The following is a 19,847-nucleotide window of genomic DNA, read 5'->3' on the forward strand; positions in this document are numbered from 1 at the left end:
TTATTTTCCTTTCAGACCCGCCTGGTACTCCTGATTACATAGATGTCACTAGGGAAACAATCACCCTCAAATGGACCCCCCCACTGCGTGATGGAGGCAGTAAGATTGTGGCTTACAGCATTGAGAAACGGCAAGGAAGTAAAGACCGTTGGCTTAGGTGTAACTTTACTGATGTCAGTGAATGCCAATATACGGTTACGGGACTCAATGCAGGTGACCGATATGAATTCAGAGTGCTTGCAAGAAATGCCGTTGGTACAATCAGCCCGCCTTCACAGTCTTCAGGCTATATCATGACCAGAGATGAAAACGGTAAGAATTATTTCTTAATATGCTTGTATTTGGGTACTGCAGCCAGATAGAGTTTCTGGCTGTACCGACGGGAAATGGGAAGCCAAGGGGCAAAGAACTTGTTACTGAGATCCTTCCATTCAATTCAGAACATTTATGTTTGTCCTCCAAGATGGGAAGGTCTAAATTAAATACCCAAATCTGGCAGACATACATAATCAATTGCTGAAAGGCATGGCACTCTACATTTCTCTTGGATAAGCAGAAGTAGCAGCAGCAAAATTGGAAAGAAAGCATAAACTGTAATATTCTGATGAACCGAATAATTCAGAAACTGAAATGTGCCTCAGGTAGCTTGGCATACCATTAACAGCACATATGAAGAGAGTCTTTCATCTATGATTAATATGATGTACTTACGGGTGCTTACAGGAAAAATAAGTATATAGTTCGTATAATAACTGCTATTTAGAGAATGCCATTTTCTAAGTGAAAGAATTCTACATATATTACAAGCTTTTACAATTAGTACATTTAGAAGAGTATCCAGAAAAATACTTTGCTATGTGGAAATTGAATTATATTTTCCTTTTTTAGTTGCTCCAACAATTGAATTTGGTGCTGAGCACTTTGAAGGCCTTACTGTTAAAGCTGGAGAGAGCATTAGAGTTAAAGCTCTAATCAGAGGACGTCCAGTACCTAAAGTGACATGGTTTAAGGATGGTAAAGAGATACAGAAAACAATGAATATAGAAATAACTACAGCTATTGGATACAGTACAATCTTCATTAGAGATGCTATCCGGGATCATCGTGGAGTGTACACAGTAGAAGCCAAAAATGCATCAGGCACTAAACGAGAAGATATTACCATCAGAGTACAAGGTACTGCACCAAACACTTACAGCGTGCTTTTTTTAAATAGTATTTTATTCTAATGTCAGCAAGTTATAACTCTGAACCTTTAATATTGCAGACGCACCAGGAAAAGTTGGTGGACCAATACGATTCACGAACATCACTGGAGAAAAAGTCACATTATGGTGGGAGCCTCCAGCTAATGATGGTTGTGCTTCTATTTCTCACTACATAATTGAAAAACGTGAAACCAGCAGGATTGCTTGGGCATTAGTTGAAGATAAATGTGAAGCTTGCAGCTACACAGCACTTAAATTAATTAAGGGCAATGAGTACCAGTTCCGCATCTCTGCAGTGAACAAATTTGGAGTTGGCAGACCACTGGAGTCTGATCCAGTTATTGCACAAATACCTTACAGTAAGTTTCCACCTCATTCTGCACAAATATCTATGGAGTTACCATCTTGTCTTTCTAATGATGTTTTTCTTTTTTCAGCTCTCCCTGATGCACCAGGAACGCCAGAGCCTACCAACGTAACAGGAGACAGTATCACACTTACATGGGCAAGACCAGAGTCAGATGGTGGAAGCGAGATAAATGAGTATATTCTTGAAAGGAGAGAAAAGAAGAGCATGCGCTGGGTTAAAGTATCCAGTAAGAGGCCCATTACAGAGAACAGATACAGAGTAACTGGCCTTATTGAAGGCAATGAGTATGAGTTCCATGTCATGGCTGAAAACGCTGCAGGAGTTGGACCTGCAAGTGATGTTTCAAAGCTGATTAAATGTAGAGAACCAGTCAGCCCACCAAGTGCTCCTAATGTGGTAAAGGTGACAGATACATCAAAGACTAGTGTAAGCTTAGAGTGGACAAAGCCAGTTTTTGATGGAGGCATGGAAATAATTGGGTACATCATTGAGATGTGCAAAGCTGACCTTGAATCATGGCAGAAAGTCAATGCAGAGACTGTTATTGCTACTAAATATACCGTTGTTGATTTGGAGGCAGGAGAACACTATAAATTCAGAGTTAGTGCTGTCAATGGCGCTGGCAAAGGAGAGAGTTGTGAAATTCCTGCTTCAGTCCAAACTGTGGACAGGCTTTCTGCACCCGAAATTGATATCGATGCAAACTTCAAGCAGACTCATATTGTAAGAGCAGGTGCAAGCATTCGTCTATTTATTGCCTTCTCTGGAAGGCCTGTTCCTACTGCAGTGTGGTCCAAAGCAGATGCTAATCTCAGCTTGCGTGCTGACATTCAAACAACTGATTCCTTCAGCACATTGACTGTGGAGGAATGCAATAGAAATGATGCTGGCAAGTATGTCTTTACTGTGGAAAACAACAGTGGAAGTAAGTCTGTTACATTTACTGTCAAGGTTTTGGACACGCCTGGTCCACCAGGTCCTATTACATTTAAAGATGTGACTCGAGGATCTATTACTTTAATGTGGGATGCTCCTGTTCTGGATGGAGGTTCTCGTATCCATCACTACGTTGTGGAAAAACGTGAAGCAAGTCGTCGTAGCTGGCAAGTAGTGAATTCAAAATGCACTCGACAGATCTTTAAGGTCACAGATCTAGCAGAAGGTGTGCCATATTACTACCGAGTATCAGCAGAAAATGAATATGGTGTAGGTGAACCCTGTGAATTAACAGAACCGGTTGTAGCCACGGAAGAACCTGCTCCACCTAAGAGACTAGATATTGTTGATACCACCAAATCTTCTGTAATTTTAGCTTGGCTTAAGCCTGATCATGATGGTGGTAGCCGTATTACTGGATACCTTCTTGAAATGAAACAAAAAGGATCTGACTCCTGGATTGGAGCTGGACAAACCAAGCAACTTACTTTCACTGTTGAAGGCCTTGTGGAGAACACTGAATATGAGTTCCGGGTGAAGGCGAAAAATGATGCTGGCTACAGTGAGCCAAGAGAAGCTTTCTCTTCTGTTATTGTTAAGGAGCCACAGATTGAACCAACAGCAGATCTCAGCGATATAAGCAGACAGCTCATAACATGCAAGGCTGGAAGCACGTTTACGATTGATATACCAATCAGTGGGCGCCCAGCTCCAAAAGTGACATGGAAACTTGAGGAGATGAAGCTGAAGGAAACTGAGAGAGTGACTATCAAGACAACAAAAGACAGAACCACATTGACTGTAAAGGACAGTATGAGAGGTGACTCTGGTAAATACTACCTTACACTTGAAAACACTGCTGGTGTGAAAACATTTGCTGTCACGGTGGTAGTCATAGGAAGACCAGGTCCTGTCACTGGCCCAATTGAAATATCATCTGTCTCTGCTGAGTCCTGTGTGTTGACCTGGAAAGAACCTGAAGATGATGGTGGCAGTGACATTACAAACTACATTGTAGAGAAACGTGAGTCTGGCACAACAGCATGGCAGCTGGTAAATTCCAGTGTGAAACGAACACAGATTAAAGTCAGCCATCTCACAAAATACCAAGAGTACAGTTTCCGAGTAAGCTCAGAAAATAGATTTGGTGTCAGCAAGCCGCTTGAATCAAAAACAGTAGTTGCTGAGCATCCATTCGGTAAGTGAAACACTTCTCAAAATTTGTTCTTTTCCTCTGACTGTAGTATTTGTAATCACTAATATTTTCCTCCCTGTCTTTTTTTTGTGTTTAGTCCCACCAAGCCCACCTTCAAGGCCAGAAGTCTATTCTGCATCTGCCACTGCCATGGCCATTCGCTGGGAGGAACCCTATCATGATGGTGGCAGCAAAGTCATTGGATATTGGGTGGAAAAGAAGGAGCGCAACACCATCCTTTGGGTGAAAGAGAACAAAGTGCCCTGCTGTGAATGCAACTACAAAGTCACAGGGTTGGTGGAAGGCCTAGAATATCAGTTCAGAACCTATGCTCTAAATGCTGCAGGTGTTAGCAAAGCTAGTGAAGCTTCCAGACCTGTAGTGGCTCAAAATCCAGTTGGTAAGTATTACTTTTAGAGTTACATTGTTACTTAAGCTAAAACAGAATTGCATTTCTCATTTTTTCTGTTTTATTCCTCCAGATCCACCAGGAAGACCAGAAGTAACAGATGTGACCAGATCTTCAGTGTCGCTGAGCTGGTCACCCCCACTTTATGATGGTGGAAGCAAAATTATCGGATATATTATAGAGCGCAAACCATATAATGAATCTGGTGATGGACGCTGGCTGAAATGCAATTATACCATTGTCTCAGAAAACTACTTTACTGTGACAGCTCTTGGTGAAGATGAAGCCTATGAATTCCGTGTACTAGCAAAGAATGCTGCTGGTGTGATTAGCAAAGGATCTGAATCAACTGGTGCTGTCATTTGCAAAGACGAGTACTGTAAGGAATATTCACTTGGAACAATTAAAAAATAATGTCCTATTTTTAAAACTGTCATGTAATTTTTTCCCAAATCTCTCTTTCCAGCACCACCAAAGGCTGAACTTGATGCCAGACTGCAGGGAGAAGTTTTGAGCATTAGGGCTGGATCGGACCTTGTTCTTGATGCAGCTGTTGGTGGGAAACCAGAACCAAAAGTCTTCTGGTCCAAAGGTGACAGGGAACTGGACCTATGTGAAAAGATTTCTCTGCAATACACCAGCAAACGAGCTATTGCAATTATCAAGTTCTGTGACAGAAGTGATAGTGGAAAATATACTCTAACAGTTAAAAATGCCAGTGGAATGAAACAACTTTCCGTTCTTGTCAAAGTGCTTGGTATGTATCCCATGATTAATATTCATACTTAGTATACTAAAAAAACCACATTCTTTTAAATAAGAATGAGATGCTTTTCCTCAGGCACTGATTACAACACTTATTTTGATCCCTACGCAGATTCACCAGGTCCATGTGCAGGCAAAATCATGATTAGCAGAGTAACAGAAGAGAAATGTACTCTGACATGGAACATTCCTGAGGAAGATGGAGGTGCAGAAATCACTCACTATATCATAGAAAGGCGTGAAACCAGCAGACTTCACTGGGTTATTGTTGAGGCTGAATGCCAGACATTATCCACTGTGGTAACAAAACTTATTAAAAATAATGAATACATCTTCCGTGTGAGAGCTGTCAACAAATATGGACCAGGTGTTCCACTTGAATCAGAACCCGTGATTGCCAGGAATGCTTTCAGTGAGTGTTACTACCTTCCATTCAGCATCAGAATTTGTGGAATAGTTCTCATAGATAAACAATGTGCTAAATAACATTTTTTTTCACCTTTAAAAAAAATAGCTATTCCAACACAACCTGGTGCTCCTGAAGAAGTGACCGTTGGCAAGGAACATATCATTATTCAGTGGTCAAAACCAGAATCAGATGGTGGCAGTGAGATTAAGGACTATCTTGTGGACAAACGTGAAAGGAAAAGTCTGCGCTGGACACGAGTGAACAGAGATTACACCATTTATGATACCAGACTGAAAGTCACTGGTCTCATGGAAGGGTGCCAGTACCAATTCCGTGTCACTGCAGTGAATGCTGCTGGAAACAGTGAACCTAGTGAAGCTTCACAGTACATGTTATGTAAAGAACCAACATGTAAGTTATATAAATATTTTAATATTTATTTATAATAATGGAGTATAAACTCACATTGACACTTCAACTAAGAAACCCATAACCACATATAAAGTCACTGAACTAGCTAGTATTAGAATAAACTTTAAAAGAGTTATACTTCATCTTAAATACATTTCCCAGATTTAGCTGTTTGGAAATAATTTTTGACTGTAAAATGTTATCTGCTCTAGTGTGAAATGCATTTTCTTCTTTTTCAAAGATACTCCTGCATCACCTTCAGTTCCAAGAGTTGTGGATACTACTAAGCACAGCATAAGTTTAGCATGGTCAAAGCCCACATATGATGGTGGTGCTGACATCTTAGGCTATGTTCTTGAGATGAAAGAAGAAGGTAGTGAACAGTGGTATCGACCACATACAACCGCTACTCTGAGGAATGCTGAGTTCACCGTGACTGGTCTTAAAACAAACCAGAAATACCAATTCAGAGTTGCTGCTACAAATGTGAATGGTATGAGTGAATTTAGTGAATCATCAGCAGAAATAGAACCTGTGGAAAGAATAGGTAATTTGAAAACTTACTGTCTATTTTGCGGAATAGCTATATTTTCCTCTAGAACTATTAAAAGAATAATTAATTCCATGTTTCTTATACCCTTCATCAGAAATACCAGAGCTTGAGCTTGCTGATGATCTGAAGAAGACGGTTACAGTCAGAGCTGGTGGTTCCCTCCGCCTAATGGTCTCTGTATCTGGCAGACCTGCTCCCGTAATCACATGGAGCAAGCAGGGTGTTGACCTTGTAAGTCGAGCTATTATTGATACTACAGACAGCTACACTCTGCTTATTGTGGATAAAGTTAATCGATATGACGCTGGAAAATACATCATTGAGGCTGAAAATCAATCTGGAAAAAAATCTGCAACTATTTCTGTGAAAGTATATGGTAAGTACTGCTACGTTTGTATGTGGGCATTCCACCACTCTTCATGCTCATTACTCAGGAATAAGTGTCATTCAATTCCAAAGGAAGTTTGCAGTTTAAATAACATGAAAAGTTTAAATAACATGTTTGAGAAGTCAGAGAAACAATCTAAACCAAAGGAAAATACATAGTGTCTGAAGCTGTGCTAGTTTATGAATCAAATCCAAGCATTCCTTTTATGCAGAAGCAGTCATTGACTGTAAAGTGAAAGGATCCAAAAGAAAAAAAAATGTTTGTTTGTTGTTGTTTTTTGTTTTAGATACACCTGGTCCACCATCTTCAGTAAAAGTTAAGGAAGCATCAAAAGATTCTGTGACACTTACTTGGGATATTCCAAACATTGACGGTGGAGCCCCAGTCAACAATTACATAATCGAGAAACGTGAAGCTTCCATGAGAGCTTACAAGACTGTGACTACCAAATGCAGCAAAACATTTTATAGAGTCACTGGACTTCTAGAAGGAGCTTTGTATTATTTCAGAGTACTGCCAGAAAATATTTATGGCATTGGTGAAGCTTGTGAAACATCTGATGCAGTACTAGTATCTGATGTCCCCATGGTACCACAAAAACTCGAAGTGATTGACACCACTAAATCAACTGTTACTCTTGCATGGGAGAAGCCACTGCATGATGGTGGCAGCAGATTGACAGGCTATGTTATTGAGGCCAGCAAAGCTGGAACAGAAAGATGGTTGAAGGTAGTGACACTGAAGCCTACTGTCTACGAACATACAATTATCTCTCTCAATGAAGGAGAACAGTACTTGTTCAGGGTTAGAGCACAGAATCAGAAAGGCGTGTCAGAACCACGAGAGACTGTCACAGCAGTAACAGTCCAAGACCAAAAAGGTAGGTGTTCACTGTTGCAAATAACAGGGTGAAGCTTACATGAAGTGAGTGTGATATTTATAAAACAGGTATTTAAAATCAATTAAATATCAATCAATTTAATATCAAATAATTTCTTTTCTTAGTTCTGCCAACAATTGACTTTGCTGGAATACCTCAGAAGACAATTCATGTACCTGCTGGCAAGCCCATTGAGTTAGCCATTCCAATTGAAGGACGACCACCTCCAACTGCATCTTGGTTCTTTGCTGGTTCTAAACTAAAAGAATCAGAACGCATCAAAATGGAGACTGTTGCTAAAATGACTAAATTAACTGTGCGTGAGACCACCATACATGACACTGGAGACTATATGCTTGAACTGAAGAACACAACTGGAACAGTTACTGATACACTAAAGGTTATAATCCTTGGTAAGAATTAATGAAAATAATTGTCCATGATCTTTTTCCATTTGAGCTTTTACATGAGCAATATGATTCCTTTTTTCCACTTGTTTTTTAATTTTCTTTTTTATTTCCTAGACAAACCTGGACCACCTGTTGGACCTATCCGAATTGACGAAGTTGATTCAAATTATGTAACCATCTCCTGGGACCCACCTGAGCTGGATGGTGGAGCTGCCCTTAGTGGATATGTGGTAGAACAGCGTGATGCTCACCGTCCTGGATGGCTGCCAGTTTCAGAGTCAGTAACCAGGACAACATTTAAGTTCACCAGACTTGTTGAAGGTGCAGAATATGTGTTCCGTGTGGCTGCTACAAACCGCTTTGGAATCGGATCTTACCTACAGTCTGAAATTATAGAATGCAAGAGCAGAATCCGTAAGTCAGAAATTTTGTTTATTCTCTACCTTTAAAAATATAAATATATATTTAAATGGGCTTATGTACCCATGCATAGATTAGATTTTTCTGAATGTTACTACTTCCTTTTGCCAAGTAAAATGGTACATTATGATGCACAATAATCTTGTTTCATTTCTGGGGAAAAATGCCATCCATAAATCTATGTAGGTATTGCAGATGAACTGCACACAATGTGAATCGTAAACTTGGATTTTCTGCTCAGGTCTACTAATAGTCTTGAAAAATTGCTTTACCCCATTACAAAGCCAAGAGTATTTTGCCGACCTAATTTGTAAAGTACTTAGATATCTGCTGATAAAAAGAGTTTGACAGGACATTGATATTATATTGTCATTCACAATACATTGCACATTACTAATGCATAGAATCATTTGATTTCTTCACTAATTCTGTGTCCTGTTTTACAGGTATTCCTGGTCCTCCTGGCACTCCAGAAGTGTTTGATATCTCTCGAGATGGCATGACATTAACTTGGTATCCTCCAGAAGATGATGGTGACTCACAGATCACTGGTTATATTGTGGAACGCAAAGAAGTTAGAGCAGATAGATGGATCCGTGTAAATAAAGTCCCAGTTACTATGACTCGTTACCGCTCCACTGGGTTGGTCGAAGGACTGGAATATGAACACCGAGTCACAGCAATCAATGCCAGAGGCACTGGGAAACCCAGCCGTCCTTCCAAGTCTGCTGTTGCCAGAGATCCAATTGGTAAGTACTTTACTACATACATTAAGCACATTATGGCAAAAAGGAATGAGAGTAGTAAAATTTACTCTTTTTTTCTCATTCAGAAATTTATCTGGATGTATTAATAAATGAGATTCTGACTGGAGAAAACAGAGAAAATATTAGTGAAAATCTTTCATTCAAAGTCTTCCTATATAAATAGACTATAGACTTATTACAGATCATATGTTGCAAGTTAGCATTTGCTTAATCTTTTAAATATTTGTTAAAAAAATTACACCCTATCTGATCTTCTCTTCCAGCTCCTCCAGGTAAACCTCAGAATCCAAGAGTCACTGATACTACAAGAACATCTGTCTCCCTGGCCTGGAGTCCACCAGAAGATGAAGGTGGTTCTAAAGTTACTGGCTACTTAATTGAGATGCAGAAGGTTGATCAATTTGAATGGACCAAATGCAACACTACACCAACCAAGATTCGTGAATACACCTTGACACATCTTCCCCAGGGTGCAGAGTACAGATTCCGTGTGCTAGCCTGTAATGCTGGTGGGCCAGGAGAACCTGCTGAAGTGCCAGGAACAGTCAAAATAACAGAAATGCTTGGTAAGATACTTCAAGCCTTAGCTTCTGTTGAAAGTTGTCCTAAAAAAAATATTTGCCTAAGACAAGTATGCTATCATCTGTAAAACAGACATAACATGACATCTTAATTTTGTTTACAGAATATCCTGACTATGAACTTGATGAAAAATACCAAGAAGGTCTCATGGTGAGACAAGGTGGAGTAATCAGGCTTACAATACCCATTAAGGGTAAGCCCATCCCAGTATGCAAATGGACAAAAGAAGGACAAGACATCAGCAAGAGGGCCATGATTGCAACTTCTGAGACTCACACAGAACTTGTGATCAAAGATGCAGAAAGAGAAGATTCAGGAACCTATGATTTGTCACTTGAAAACAAGTGTGGCAAAAAAGCTGTGTATATTAAAGTCAGAGTGATTGGCATTCCGAATCCACCAGAAGGGCCACTGGAGTATGATGATATACAAGCTCGTTCTGTCAGAGTAAGCTGGAGACCTCCTACAGATGACGGTGGTGCAGATATCCTAGGTTACATTGTTGAGAGAAGAGAAGTACCAAAGACTGCCTGGTACACTGTTGACTCCAGAGTGAAAGGGACATCACTGGTGGTGAAAGGGCTCAAAGAAAATGTGGAATATCACTTCCGTGTTTCTGCTGAAAACCATTTCGGTATTAGCAAATCTCTCAAATCTGAAGAACCAGCAGTACCAAAGACACCTCTAAGTAAGTTCCCTCTTAGATTTAAAAAAAAAAAATAAAAAAAATAGAAAATGAGTTACTACATTATGATCTAAAAGTACAATAATATATACAAAAGTTTTAATGCTATGTCACTATTATTTCCATTATTTTTGCTATTATTATTCATAGATCCTCCAGAGCCTCCAAACAACCCACCTGAAGTGCTTGATGTTACAAAGAGTTCTGTCAACTTGTCCTGGTCCAGACCTAAAGATGATGGTGGTTCTCGTGTAACTGGCTACTACATTGAACGTAAAGAGACATCTACAGAAAAATGGGTCCGGCATAATAAGACACAGATTACCACTACAATGTACACAGTCACAGGACTTGTTCCAGATGCTGAATATCAATTCCGTATCATTGCTCAAAACGACATTGGTGAAAGTGAAGCAAGTCCTGCTTCTGAACCAGTTGTATGCAAGGATCCATTTGGTAAGAAAATGTCTGCATTAACAGATCTTGTGAAGGGCAACTTTGTGGCATTTAGAGAGGAATTTATTTTCTGTATCTCTTTTAATTTTCAGACAAACCAAGCCAACCTGGAGAAATTGAGATCACTTCTATATCTAAGGACAGCATTACATTAGAATGGGAACGACCTGAAAGTGATGGTGGGAAAGAGATCCTTGGCTACTGGGTTGAATATCGCCAGTCTGGAGAAAGCACCTGGAAAAAATGCAATAAGGAACGCATCAAGGACAGGCAGTTTACAGTAGGAGGTTTACTAGAGGCTACAGAATATGAGTTCCGTGTTTTCGCAGAAAATCAGACTGGCCTCAGCAGACCGCGCAGGACTGCTATGGCAGTGAAAACTAAATTAACATGTAAGCAAAAACATATTGTCACATTTGCTGTGATATTGTTGTGATTTGCTGTCATAAACCATGGTGCTGCATTTAACATGCTGCCTATTTGTTTTACATGTCATTTGCCAACATGACTGTTCTAAAGAACAGTCTTTCAGGTTTTAGAGGAACAAGTATAAATGAAAATTAATTTCCAGTAATACAGTATGAGAGGAAAATGTCATAATAATCATCATTATTTTCATAATTGTCTTTGTCATAGCTGGAGAAGCACCTGCCATCAGAAAAGAAATGCAGGACGTTACAACTAAACTGGGTGAGGCGGCTCAGCTGACATGCCAGATTGTTGGGAGACCTTTGCCTGATATTAAATGGTACCGCTTTGGCAAAGAACTGGTGCAAAGCCGAAAATACAAAATGTCATCTGATGGACGCAATCATACACTGACAGTAATGACAGAGGAACAGGAGGATGAAGGTCTCTACACTTGTATGGCTACCAATGATGTCGGAGAAATTGAAACTAGTGGCAAACTATTATTGCAGGCTCCTCCTCAGTTCCATCCTGGCTTCCCATTGAAAGAGAAATACTACGCAGGTGCAGGTGGCACCCTCCGCCTTCACGTTGTGTATATTGGCCGACCAGTACCAGCAATAACCTGGTTCCATGGCAACAAACCTTTGAGAGGATCAGAAACAGTTACTATTGAGAACACAGAACATTATACTCATCTTGCTATTAAGAATGTCCAGCACAAGACTCATGCTGGGAAGTACAAAGTACAACTCAGTAACACATTTGGAACGGTTGACACTGTACTTAATGTGGAAATACAAGGTAATTCATTTTATTTTCAGTATTTTTGCGGAATATTTTCTCAAATATTGATTGGAAAAAGAACTAAAAATGTTGTGCTTTTTCTTGTACAGATAAACCAGATAAACCAGCAGGGCCAATTGTTATAGAGTCTATACTGAAGAATTCTGTGGTGATAAGCTGGAAACCACCAGAGGATGATGGAGGTGCTATGATAACCAATTACATCATAGAGAAACGTGAAGCCAAGGAAGGAACAGAATGGCAACTTGTATCTTCAAGCATTTCAGGCACAACCTGCAGAATTGTTAACCTAACTGAAAATGCAGGCTATTATTTCCGTGTTTCTGCTCAGAATACATATGGCATTAGTGAAGCACTGGAGGTCTCATCAGTGGTTTTCATAAAGCCTCCATTTGGTAAGTAGAGGCCAAAGTATCAATTTCTGTAAGCCAGCAGCCAAGCCCCACACAGCTGCTTGCTCACTCCCCCACCAGCAGGATCAGGGAGAGAACTGGAAGGGTAAAAAGCTAGAGAACTCGTGGGTTGAGATGAAGACAGTTGAATAGGGAAAGCAAAAGCTGCGCACACAAACAAAGCAAAGCAAAACAAGACATCATCTCACTGCTCCCCATGGGCAGGCAGCTGTTCAGCCATCTCCGAGATAGCAGGGCCCCATCACACATACCCATTACTTGGGAAGACAAAGCCATCACTCCAAACCTCATGCCCTTCCTCCTTCTTCCCCCCACTTTATATACTGAGCGTGTCATATGGTCTGGAATATCCCTGTGGTCAGTTGGTGTCACCTGTCCCAGCTGTGTGTCCTCCCAGCCTCCCATGCACCCCCAACTTCCTTGCCAGCGTGGCAGCACAGAAAGCAGAAAAGGCCTTGGCTCTGTGTAAGCCCTGCTCAGCAATAACAAAAACGCCTCTATATTATCAACCCCGTGTTCAGCACAAATCCAATATATAGCCCCATACCAGTCACTGGGAAGAAAGTTAACTCTACCCCAGCCAAAACCAGCACACCCTGTAATTAGTAAGGCAAGCTCACTTCAATTTTTGAATTTTTTTATTCTTTACAGAAAAACCAGGACAACCTGGCCAGCCAGTAGCAAGTGCTGTCACAAAGGATTCCTGTGTTGTCTCATGGAAGCCACCTGCAAGTGATGGTGGTGCAAAGATAAGAACTTATTATCTTGAGAAGCGTGAGAAAAAACAAAACAAGTGGATTTCTGTAACAACAGATGAAATCCGTGAAACAGTCTACTCTGTGAAAGATCTTATTGAAGGTCTTGAATATGAGTTCCGTGTAAAATGTGAAAACCTTGGTGGTGAAAGTGAGTGGAGTGAGGTATCCCAACCAGTCATTCCAAAATCTGATGTACCCATTAAAGCTCCACATTTCAAGGAAGAACTAAGGAATCTGAATGTGAAATTTCAAGCTAATGCCACGTTTGTCTGCAAAGTCACCGGTCATCCTAAGCCAATTGTCAAGTGGTACAGACAGGGCAAAGAAATCATGCCAGATGGGGAAAAGATCAAGATACAGGAATTCAAGGGTGGATATTACCAGCTGATCATCACAAATGTAACAGATGATGATGCCACAGTATATCAAGTTAGAGCTACCAACCAAGGAGGATCTGTGTCTGGCACTGCCTCTTTGGATGTTGAAGGTGAATGAAGAGTCTTAATAAGACAAATTCTTTTAAAGCTTTGAATATTTAGACTATAGGTGCTCTTCTCATGTGCTTTTAGTCATGTGTTGTTTTTTCTTCCTCTTTCTATTCCAGTTCCTGCAAAGATCCACTTGCCCAAAAACCTGGAAGGCATGGGAGCTGTTCATGCTCTCCGAGGGGAAGTGGTGAGCATCAAGATTCCATTCAGTGGCAAGCCTCCCCCCGTGATCACATGGCAGAAGGGACAAGATCTCATTGATACTAATGGACACTACCAAGTCATTGTCACACGATCATTCACATCTCTTGTTTTCCCAAATGGTGTTGACAGAAAAGACGCAGGGTTTTACATTGTTTGTGCCAAAAACAGATTTGGAATTGATCAAAAAACAGTTGAATTAGATGTGGCTGATGTGCCTGATCCACCAAGAGGTCTAAAAGTAACTGACATTTCAAGGGATTCAGTCAACTTAACCTGGAATGAACCAGCTACAGATGGTGGAAGCAGGATCATAAACTACATTGTTGAGAAACGTGCTACAACAGCAGAGCGATGGATTCGTGTTGCACAAGCTCGTGATACACGATACACAGTGGTGAACCTATTTGGTAAGACCACCTACCAGTTCCGTGTAATTGCAGAAAACAAGTTTGGCCAAAGTCAGCCTTCTGAACCCACCGATCCAGTTGTAACAAAGGAAGATAAGACTAGAATAATGAACTATGATGAAGAAGTTGATGAGACGAGAGAAGTCACAGCAGCTAAAGCAGCTCACTATTCTACAAAGGAACTCTATGACAAATATATGATCGCAGAAGAGCTTGGACGTGGGCAATTTGGCATTGCACACCGCTGTGTTGAGGCAGTTTCAAAAAAGACTTACCTGGCAAAGTTTGTCAAAGTAAAGGGCGCTGACCAAGTTTTGGTAAAGAAAGAAATTTCCATTCTAAACATTGCTAGGCACCAAAATATCCTGTATCTTCATGAATCATTTGAGAGCCTAGAAGAATTGGTCATGATATTTGAATTCATTTCTGGAGTTGACATCTTTGAAAGAATCAGCACACCTTCATTCGAACTGAATGAAAGAGAAATAGTAAGTTATGTACGCCAGGTCTGTGATGCACTAGAATTTTTACATCGCCATAACATTGGACATTTTGATATTAAACCAGACAATATTATTTACTTCACAAGAAGAAGCTCTGTAGTTAAAATTGTAGAATTTGGTCAAGCCAGACAATTGAGGCCTGGAGATAGCTTTAGACTCCAGTTCACTGCCCCTGAATATTACGCACCTGAAGTACATCACCATGACTTGGTCAGCGCAGCTACTGACATGTGGTCAGTTGGTGCTCTAACATACATACTTCTCAGTGGCCTTAATCCTTTCATTGCTGAAACAAACCAACAAGTTATTGAAAATATTCTAAATGCTGAATACAGCTTCGATGATGAAGCATTCAAAGACATAAGCGTCAAGGCTATGGATTTCATTGATCGTCTACTAGTAAAAGAAAGAAAATCTCGGATGACAGCTGCTGAAGCTCTTAATCATGAGTGGCTAAAACAGCAGACCGAAAAGACCAGCACTAAAGCCATCAAGACCTTGAGGCACAGGCGTTACTACCAAACTCTAGTAAAGAAGGAGTGGAACACAGTTGTGTCAGTAGCCCGCATTTCCTGTGGAGGTGCGATTAGATCCCAGAAAGGCATAACAGTTGCTAAAGTCAAAGTTGCACCAATAGACATTGGGCCCCTTGCTGGGCAGATAAAGCATAATGTTGCAGAAGAAGGAGGGCATGCCAAATATGTATGTACGATTGAAAACTATGATGAATCCACACAAGTCACGTGGTACTTCGGTATGAGACAATTAGAAAGCAATGAGAAATATGAAATCAAATATGAAGAAGGTGTGGCAACCATGTATGTCAAAGATGTTTCTAAATCAGATGATGGTACCTACAGATGCAAGGTAGTAAATGACTATGGTGAAGACAGCTCTTATGCAGAACTTTTTGTTAAAGGTGTGAGGGAAATTTCTGAGCACTACAGATGCAGAACTGTTAGAAAAGTGAAACGACGGGTTGATACTATGAGACTGCTAGAGCATCCACCAGAATTCACTCTGCCTTTGTATAACCGCACTGCGTATGTCGGAGAAAATGTCAGGTTTGGAGTCACTATAACAGTTCACCCAGAACCTCGCCTCACATGGTTCAAATCAGGCCAGAAAATCAAACCTGGTGATGATGATAAGAAGTATACTTTTGAATCAGACAAGGGTCTTTATCAACTAGTCATCAATAACGTCACTGAAGAGGATGATGCTGAATACAGTATAGTAGCACGCAATAGATTTGGTGAAGACAGCTGCAAAGCTAAGCTGACTGTGATTCCACACCCGCCTCCAGCAGATGCCACACTCAGGCCAATGTTTAAAAGACTGCTGGCAAATGCTGAATGTCAAGAAGGCCAAAGTGTCAGTTTTGAGATCAGGGTATCTGGTGTACCAAAACCAACGCTGAAATGGGAGAAAGATGGTCAACCTCTATCCTTTGGTCCCAACTTTGATATAATTCACGAAGGTTTAGATTATTATGCTTTGCATATCAGAGATACTTTACCAGAAGACAGTGGCTATTACAGAGTTACTGCTACTAACAGTGCTGGATCTACAAGCTGTCAGGCTTATCTAAAAGTTGAACGCGTGAAATATGTCAAGCGTGAGTACAAGACTGAAGAAGAGCGGGAGAAGCATGTACAAAGGCAAATTGACAAGACCTTACGAATGGCAGAAATCCTTGCTGGGGTTGAAGCTGTTCCACTGACACAAACTGCACAAGAGGCTCTCAGAGAAGCTGCTATTTTATATAAACCAGCCGTTAGCTCAAAGACTGTCAAAGGTGAATATGAAATTAAGAAAGAGGAAAAGAAGGAGGAAAGAAGACTTCGTATGCCATACGAGGTCCCAGAGCCTCGCAAACATGTACGTGCTGCTCTTGAGGAAGATCAGACTATTAAACACTATGTGCCTCTGTCAGACATGAAGTGGTACAAGAGGCTGCGAGACCAGTATGAAATGCCAGGAAAACTTGAGAGGACTGTTCAGAAACGCCAGAAACGCATACGTCTTTCCAGGTGGGAACAATTTTACGTGATGCCACTACCACGCATTTCTGACCAGTACAAGCCTAAATGGCGCATACCAAAGCTAACACAAGATGATCTTGAAATTGTGAGACCAGCACGTCGGCGTACCCCATCTCCAGAGTATGAATATTACTATAGGCCAAGGCGGCGATCACTTGGTGACTTGTCTGATGAGGAATTGCTTATGCCTATAGATGACTACTTAGCCATGAAGAGAACCGAAGAGGAAAGACTGCGCCTTGAAGAAGAGCTGGAGTTAGGCTTTTCTGCTTCCCCACCAAGTAGAAGCCCCCCCCGCTTTGAACTGTCTGCCCTTCGGTATTCTACTGCAGCAGCACAGGTCAGTTCAGAGGAAGAAAGAAAACGAGAGCTGAGGTATTCAAGCTATCACATCCCAACTAAAGCTGAGACCAGTGCAAGCTATGCAGAACTTCGTCAACGCCATGACAGGGCTGCCTACAGACCACCTAAACAGAAGCAAAGAATAATGGATGAGAAGGAGGATGAAGAATTGCTCCGTCCTGTTGGCACTGCTCAACGACTCTCTGAATACAAGAGTGAGCTCAAATATATGGCAGAAGAAGAAAAGAGTAGACTCAGGAGAAGGAGGGAAAGAGAAATAACTGAGATCGCATCAGAAGAAGAAGAAGAAATAGAAATGGTGCAACATGTTCACAGGGAATTTTCACCTCCCTCTAGACTATTAAGGAGAAGAAGATCCCTTTCTCCAACTTACATTGAGTTGATGCGTCCTGTATCTGAATTAATTCGACCTCGCTCACGGCCTCCTGAAGAAAGTGAGAGAAGATCCCCAACACCAGAGAGAACTCGACCACGCTCACCTAGCCCAGTTTCTAGTGAAAGATCTCTCTCACGGTTTGAGAGGATGGCAAGATTTGATATATTTTCTAGATATGAGTCCATGAAATCTGCTTTGAAAACTCAAAAAACTATGGAAAGGAAATATGAAGTTCTGACTCAGCAGCCTTTCACCCTTGACCATGCCCCTCGCATTACCCTGAGAATGCGTTCACACCGGGTACCATGTGGCCATAATACCAGGTTCATTCTAAATGTCCAATCAAAACCAACTGCTGAAGTGAAGTGGTATCATAATGGCATTGAGCTCCAGGAGAGCAGTAAGATACACTTTACTAATACCAGTGGTGTATTAACTCTGGAGATTCTTGATTGCCACATTGATGACAGTGGAACATACCGGGCTGTATGCACAAACTACAAAGGGGAATGTTCTGATTATGCAACGCTAGATGTTACTGGAGGAGATTACACTACATACTCTTCCCAGAGGAGAGAAGAAGAAGTACCAAGGTCAATTTTACCTGACTTGACAAAAACAGAGGCATATGCAATCTCTTCATTTAAGAAAGCATCTGCTACAGAAGCTAGTTCCTCAGTAAGAGAGGTCAAATCAGAAATGTCAGCAACAAGAGAATCACTTTTATCCTATGAACACTACGCTGCTTCTGAAGAAAAAGTCACTGCAGCTGAAGAAAAATCATTGGAAGAAAGGACTGTACACAAGGCATTTAAAAGCACTCTACCAGCAACAATCCTTACAAAGCCACGATCAATCACAGTTTCCGAAGGGGAGACTGCGAGATTTTCCTGTGATGTTGATGGTGAACCAGCACCAACAATAACATGGTTCCGTGCAGGTCAACCCATTGTTTCTTCGAGGCGCTTCCAAGTAACACGAACACAGTACAAGTCTACCTTTGAAATTTCTTCGGTCCAGATGTCAGATGAAGGAAGTTACACTGTTGTAGTGGAAAACTCTGAAGGAAGACAGGAAGCGCATTTTACTTTGACCATCCAAAGAACAAGAATTCCTGAAAAAACAATTACATCACCTCCAAGGATCAAATCTCCCGAGCCTCATGTAAAGTCTCCAGAGCCAGTTAAGTCTCCTAAACGAGTGAAATCTCCTGAACCCATCAGCAGTCCCCCAAAAGCTAAGTCACCACCTGGAGACAAAACAGTACCAGCAGAGAAAGTACAATTACCAGCTGCTTCTCCACCAAAGATAAAACAGCATCTGAAAGCAGAAGCTCTTGGAGATAAGGTAAAGTTATCCTGTGCAGTTGAAAGCAATGTTTTAAGTGTCAGAGAAGTGGCTTGGTACAAGGATGGTAAAAAACTGAAAGAAGACCATCATTTCAAGTTTCATTATTCAGCAGATGGCACTTATGAGCTCAAAATCCATGAGCTTGTGGAATCTGATAAAGGAGAATACACCTGTGAAATTATTGGGGAAGCAGGTGTTTCAAAAACTAACTTCCAGTTTACTGGCCAAGTATTTAAAAATATCCATTCCCAGGTAAGAAGTGTATCTGAATCTCATAAATCAGTTCAGAAAGAAGATGAGTTGCTTACAGTTTCTACTCAAAAGAAAAAAGCAGTTGCAACTGAAGAGAAATCTGCAGTTCAAGAAGTCATTCAAAAGTCAGTTGTTACTGAAGATATCAAACAAGTGAAAGCAGAAATTAAAGCTTCTTCAACTAAAATGACAGTATCTGAAGGGCAGAAAGTGACGCTGAAGGCCAACATTCCTGGTGCCTCTGAAGTAAAATGGGTGCTGAATGGAATGGAGCTGAGAAATTCAGAGGATTACAGATATGGTGTTTCTGGAAGTGATCACACGCTAACTATCAAAAAGGCCAGTAGTAAAGAAGAAGGTATACTCACCTGTGAGGGTAAAACTGACGAAGGCATTATTAAATGCCAGTATGTTCTGACCTTCTCTAAAGAGCGCTCCAACGAACCAGCATTCATCATGCAGCCTAAGTCTCAAAATGTCAATGAAGGACAAGACGTGTTGTTCACCTGTGAAGTTTCTGGGGATCCTTCTCCTGAAATTGAGTGGTTAAAGAATAATCAACCTGTAAGTAATCATTTAATATATTTACTTGAAAAAATAGAATTATTCATAAAACTGATCTTAATTAA

The 19,847-nt window shown here is 40.8% G+C and overlaps 1 protein-coding gene across 1 annotated transcript in view; it reads left to right on the plus strand.

Moving 5' to 3' along the window:
* The window catches only part of TTN (titin), a 241,352-nt gene that overhangs the window by 218,692 nt on the left and 2,813 nt on the right, over window positions 1-19,847 (plus strand). The window contains exons 276-298 of the mRNA XM_018071672.2: window positions 16-312; window positions 889-1,176; window positions 1,268-1,567; window positions 1,646-3,712; window positions 3,807-4,109; window positions 4,192-4,497; window positions 4,585-4,875; window positions 4,996-5,295; window positions 5,398-5,703; window positions 5,945-6,250; window positions 6,351-6,632; window positions 6,931-7,524; window positions 7,650-7,937; window positions 8,049-8,348; window positions 8,801-9,103; window positions 9,385-9,687; window positions 9,807-10,391; window positions 10,539-10,844; window positions 10,937-11,236; window positions 11,481-12,056; window positions 12,149-12,454; window positions 13,124-13,717; window positions 13,835-19,782. Coding sequence (XP_017927161.2) covers window positions 16-312; window positions 889-1,176; window positions 1,268-1,567; window positions 1,646-3,712; window positions 3,807-4,109; window positions 4,192-4,497; window positions 4,585-4,875; window positions 4,996-5,295; window positions 5,398-5,703; window positions 5,945-6,250; window positions 6,351-6,632; window positions 6,931-7,524; window positions 7,650-7,937; window positions 8,049-8,348; window positions 8,801-9,103; window positions 9,385-9,687; window positions 9,807-10,391; window positions 10,539-10,844; window positions 10,937-11,236; window positions 11,481-12,056; window positions 12,149-12,454; window positions 13,124-13,717; window positions 13,835-19,782 — 15,449 coding nt within the window. The remainder of the gene's footprint in view (window positions 1-15; window positions 313-888; window positions 1,177-1,267; window positions 1,568-1,645; window positions 3,713-3,806; window positions 4,110-4,191; window positions 4,498-4,584; window positions 4,876-4,995; window positions 5,296-5,397; window positions 5,704-5,944; window positions 6,251-6,350; window positions 6,633-6,930; window positions 7,525-7,649; window positions 7,938-8,048; window positions 8,349-8,800; window positions 9,104-9,384; window positions 9,688-9,806; window positions 10,392-10,538; window positions 10,845-10,936; window positions 11,237-11,480; window positions 12,057-12,148; window positions 12,455-13,123; window positions 13,718-13,834; window positions 19,783-19,847) is intronic.

The sequence above is a fragment of the Manacus vitellinus genome, unplaced genomic scaffold (assembly GCF_001715985.3).
Source record: "Manacus vitellinus isolate BGI_N305 unplaced genomic scaffold, ASM171598v3 scaffold_20_pilon, whole genome shotgun sequence".
NCBI classification, from domain to species: Eukaryota; Metazoa; Chordata; class Aves; order Passeriformes; family Pipridae; genus Manacus; species Manacus vitellinus.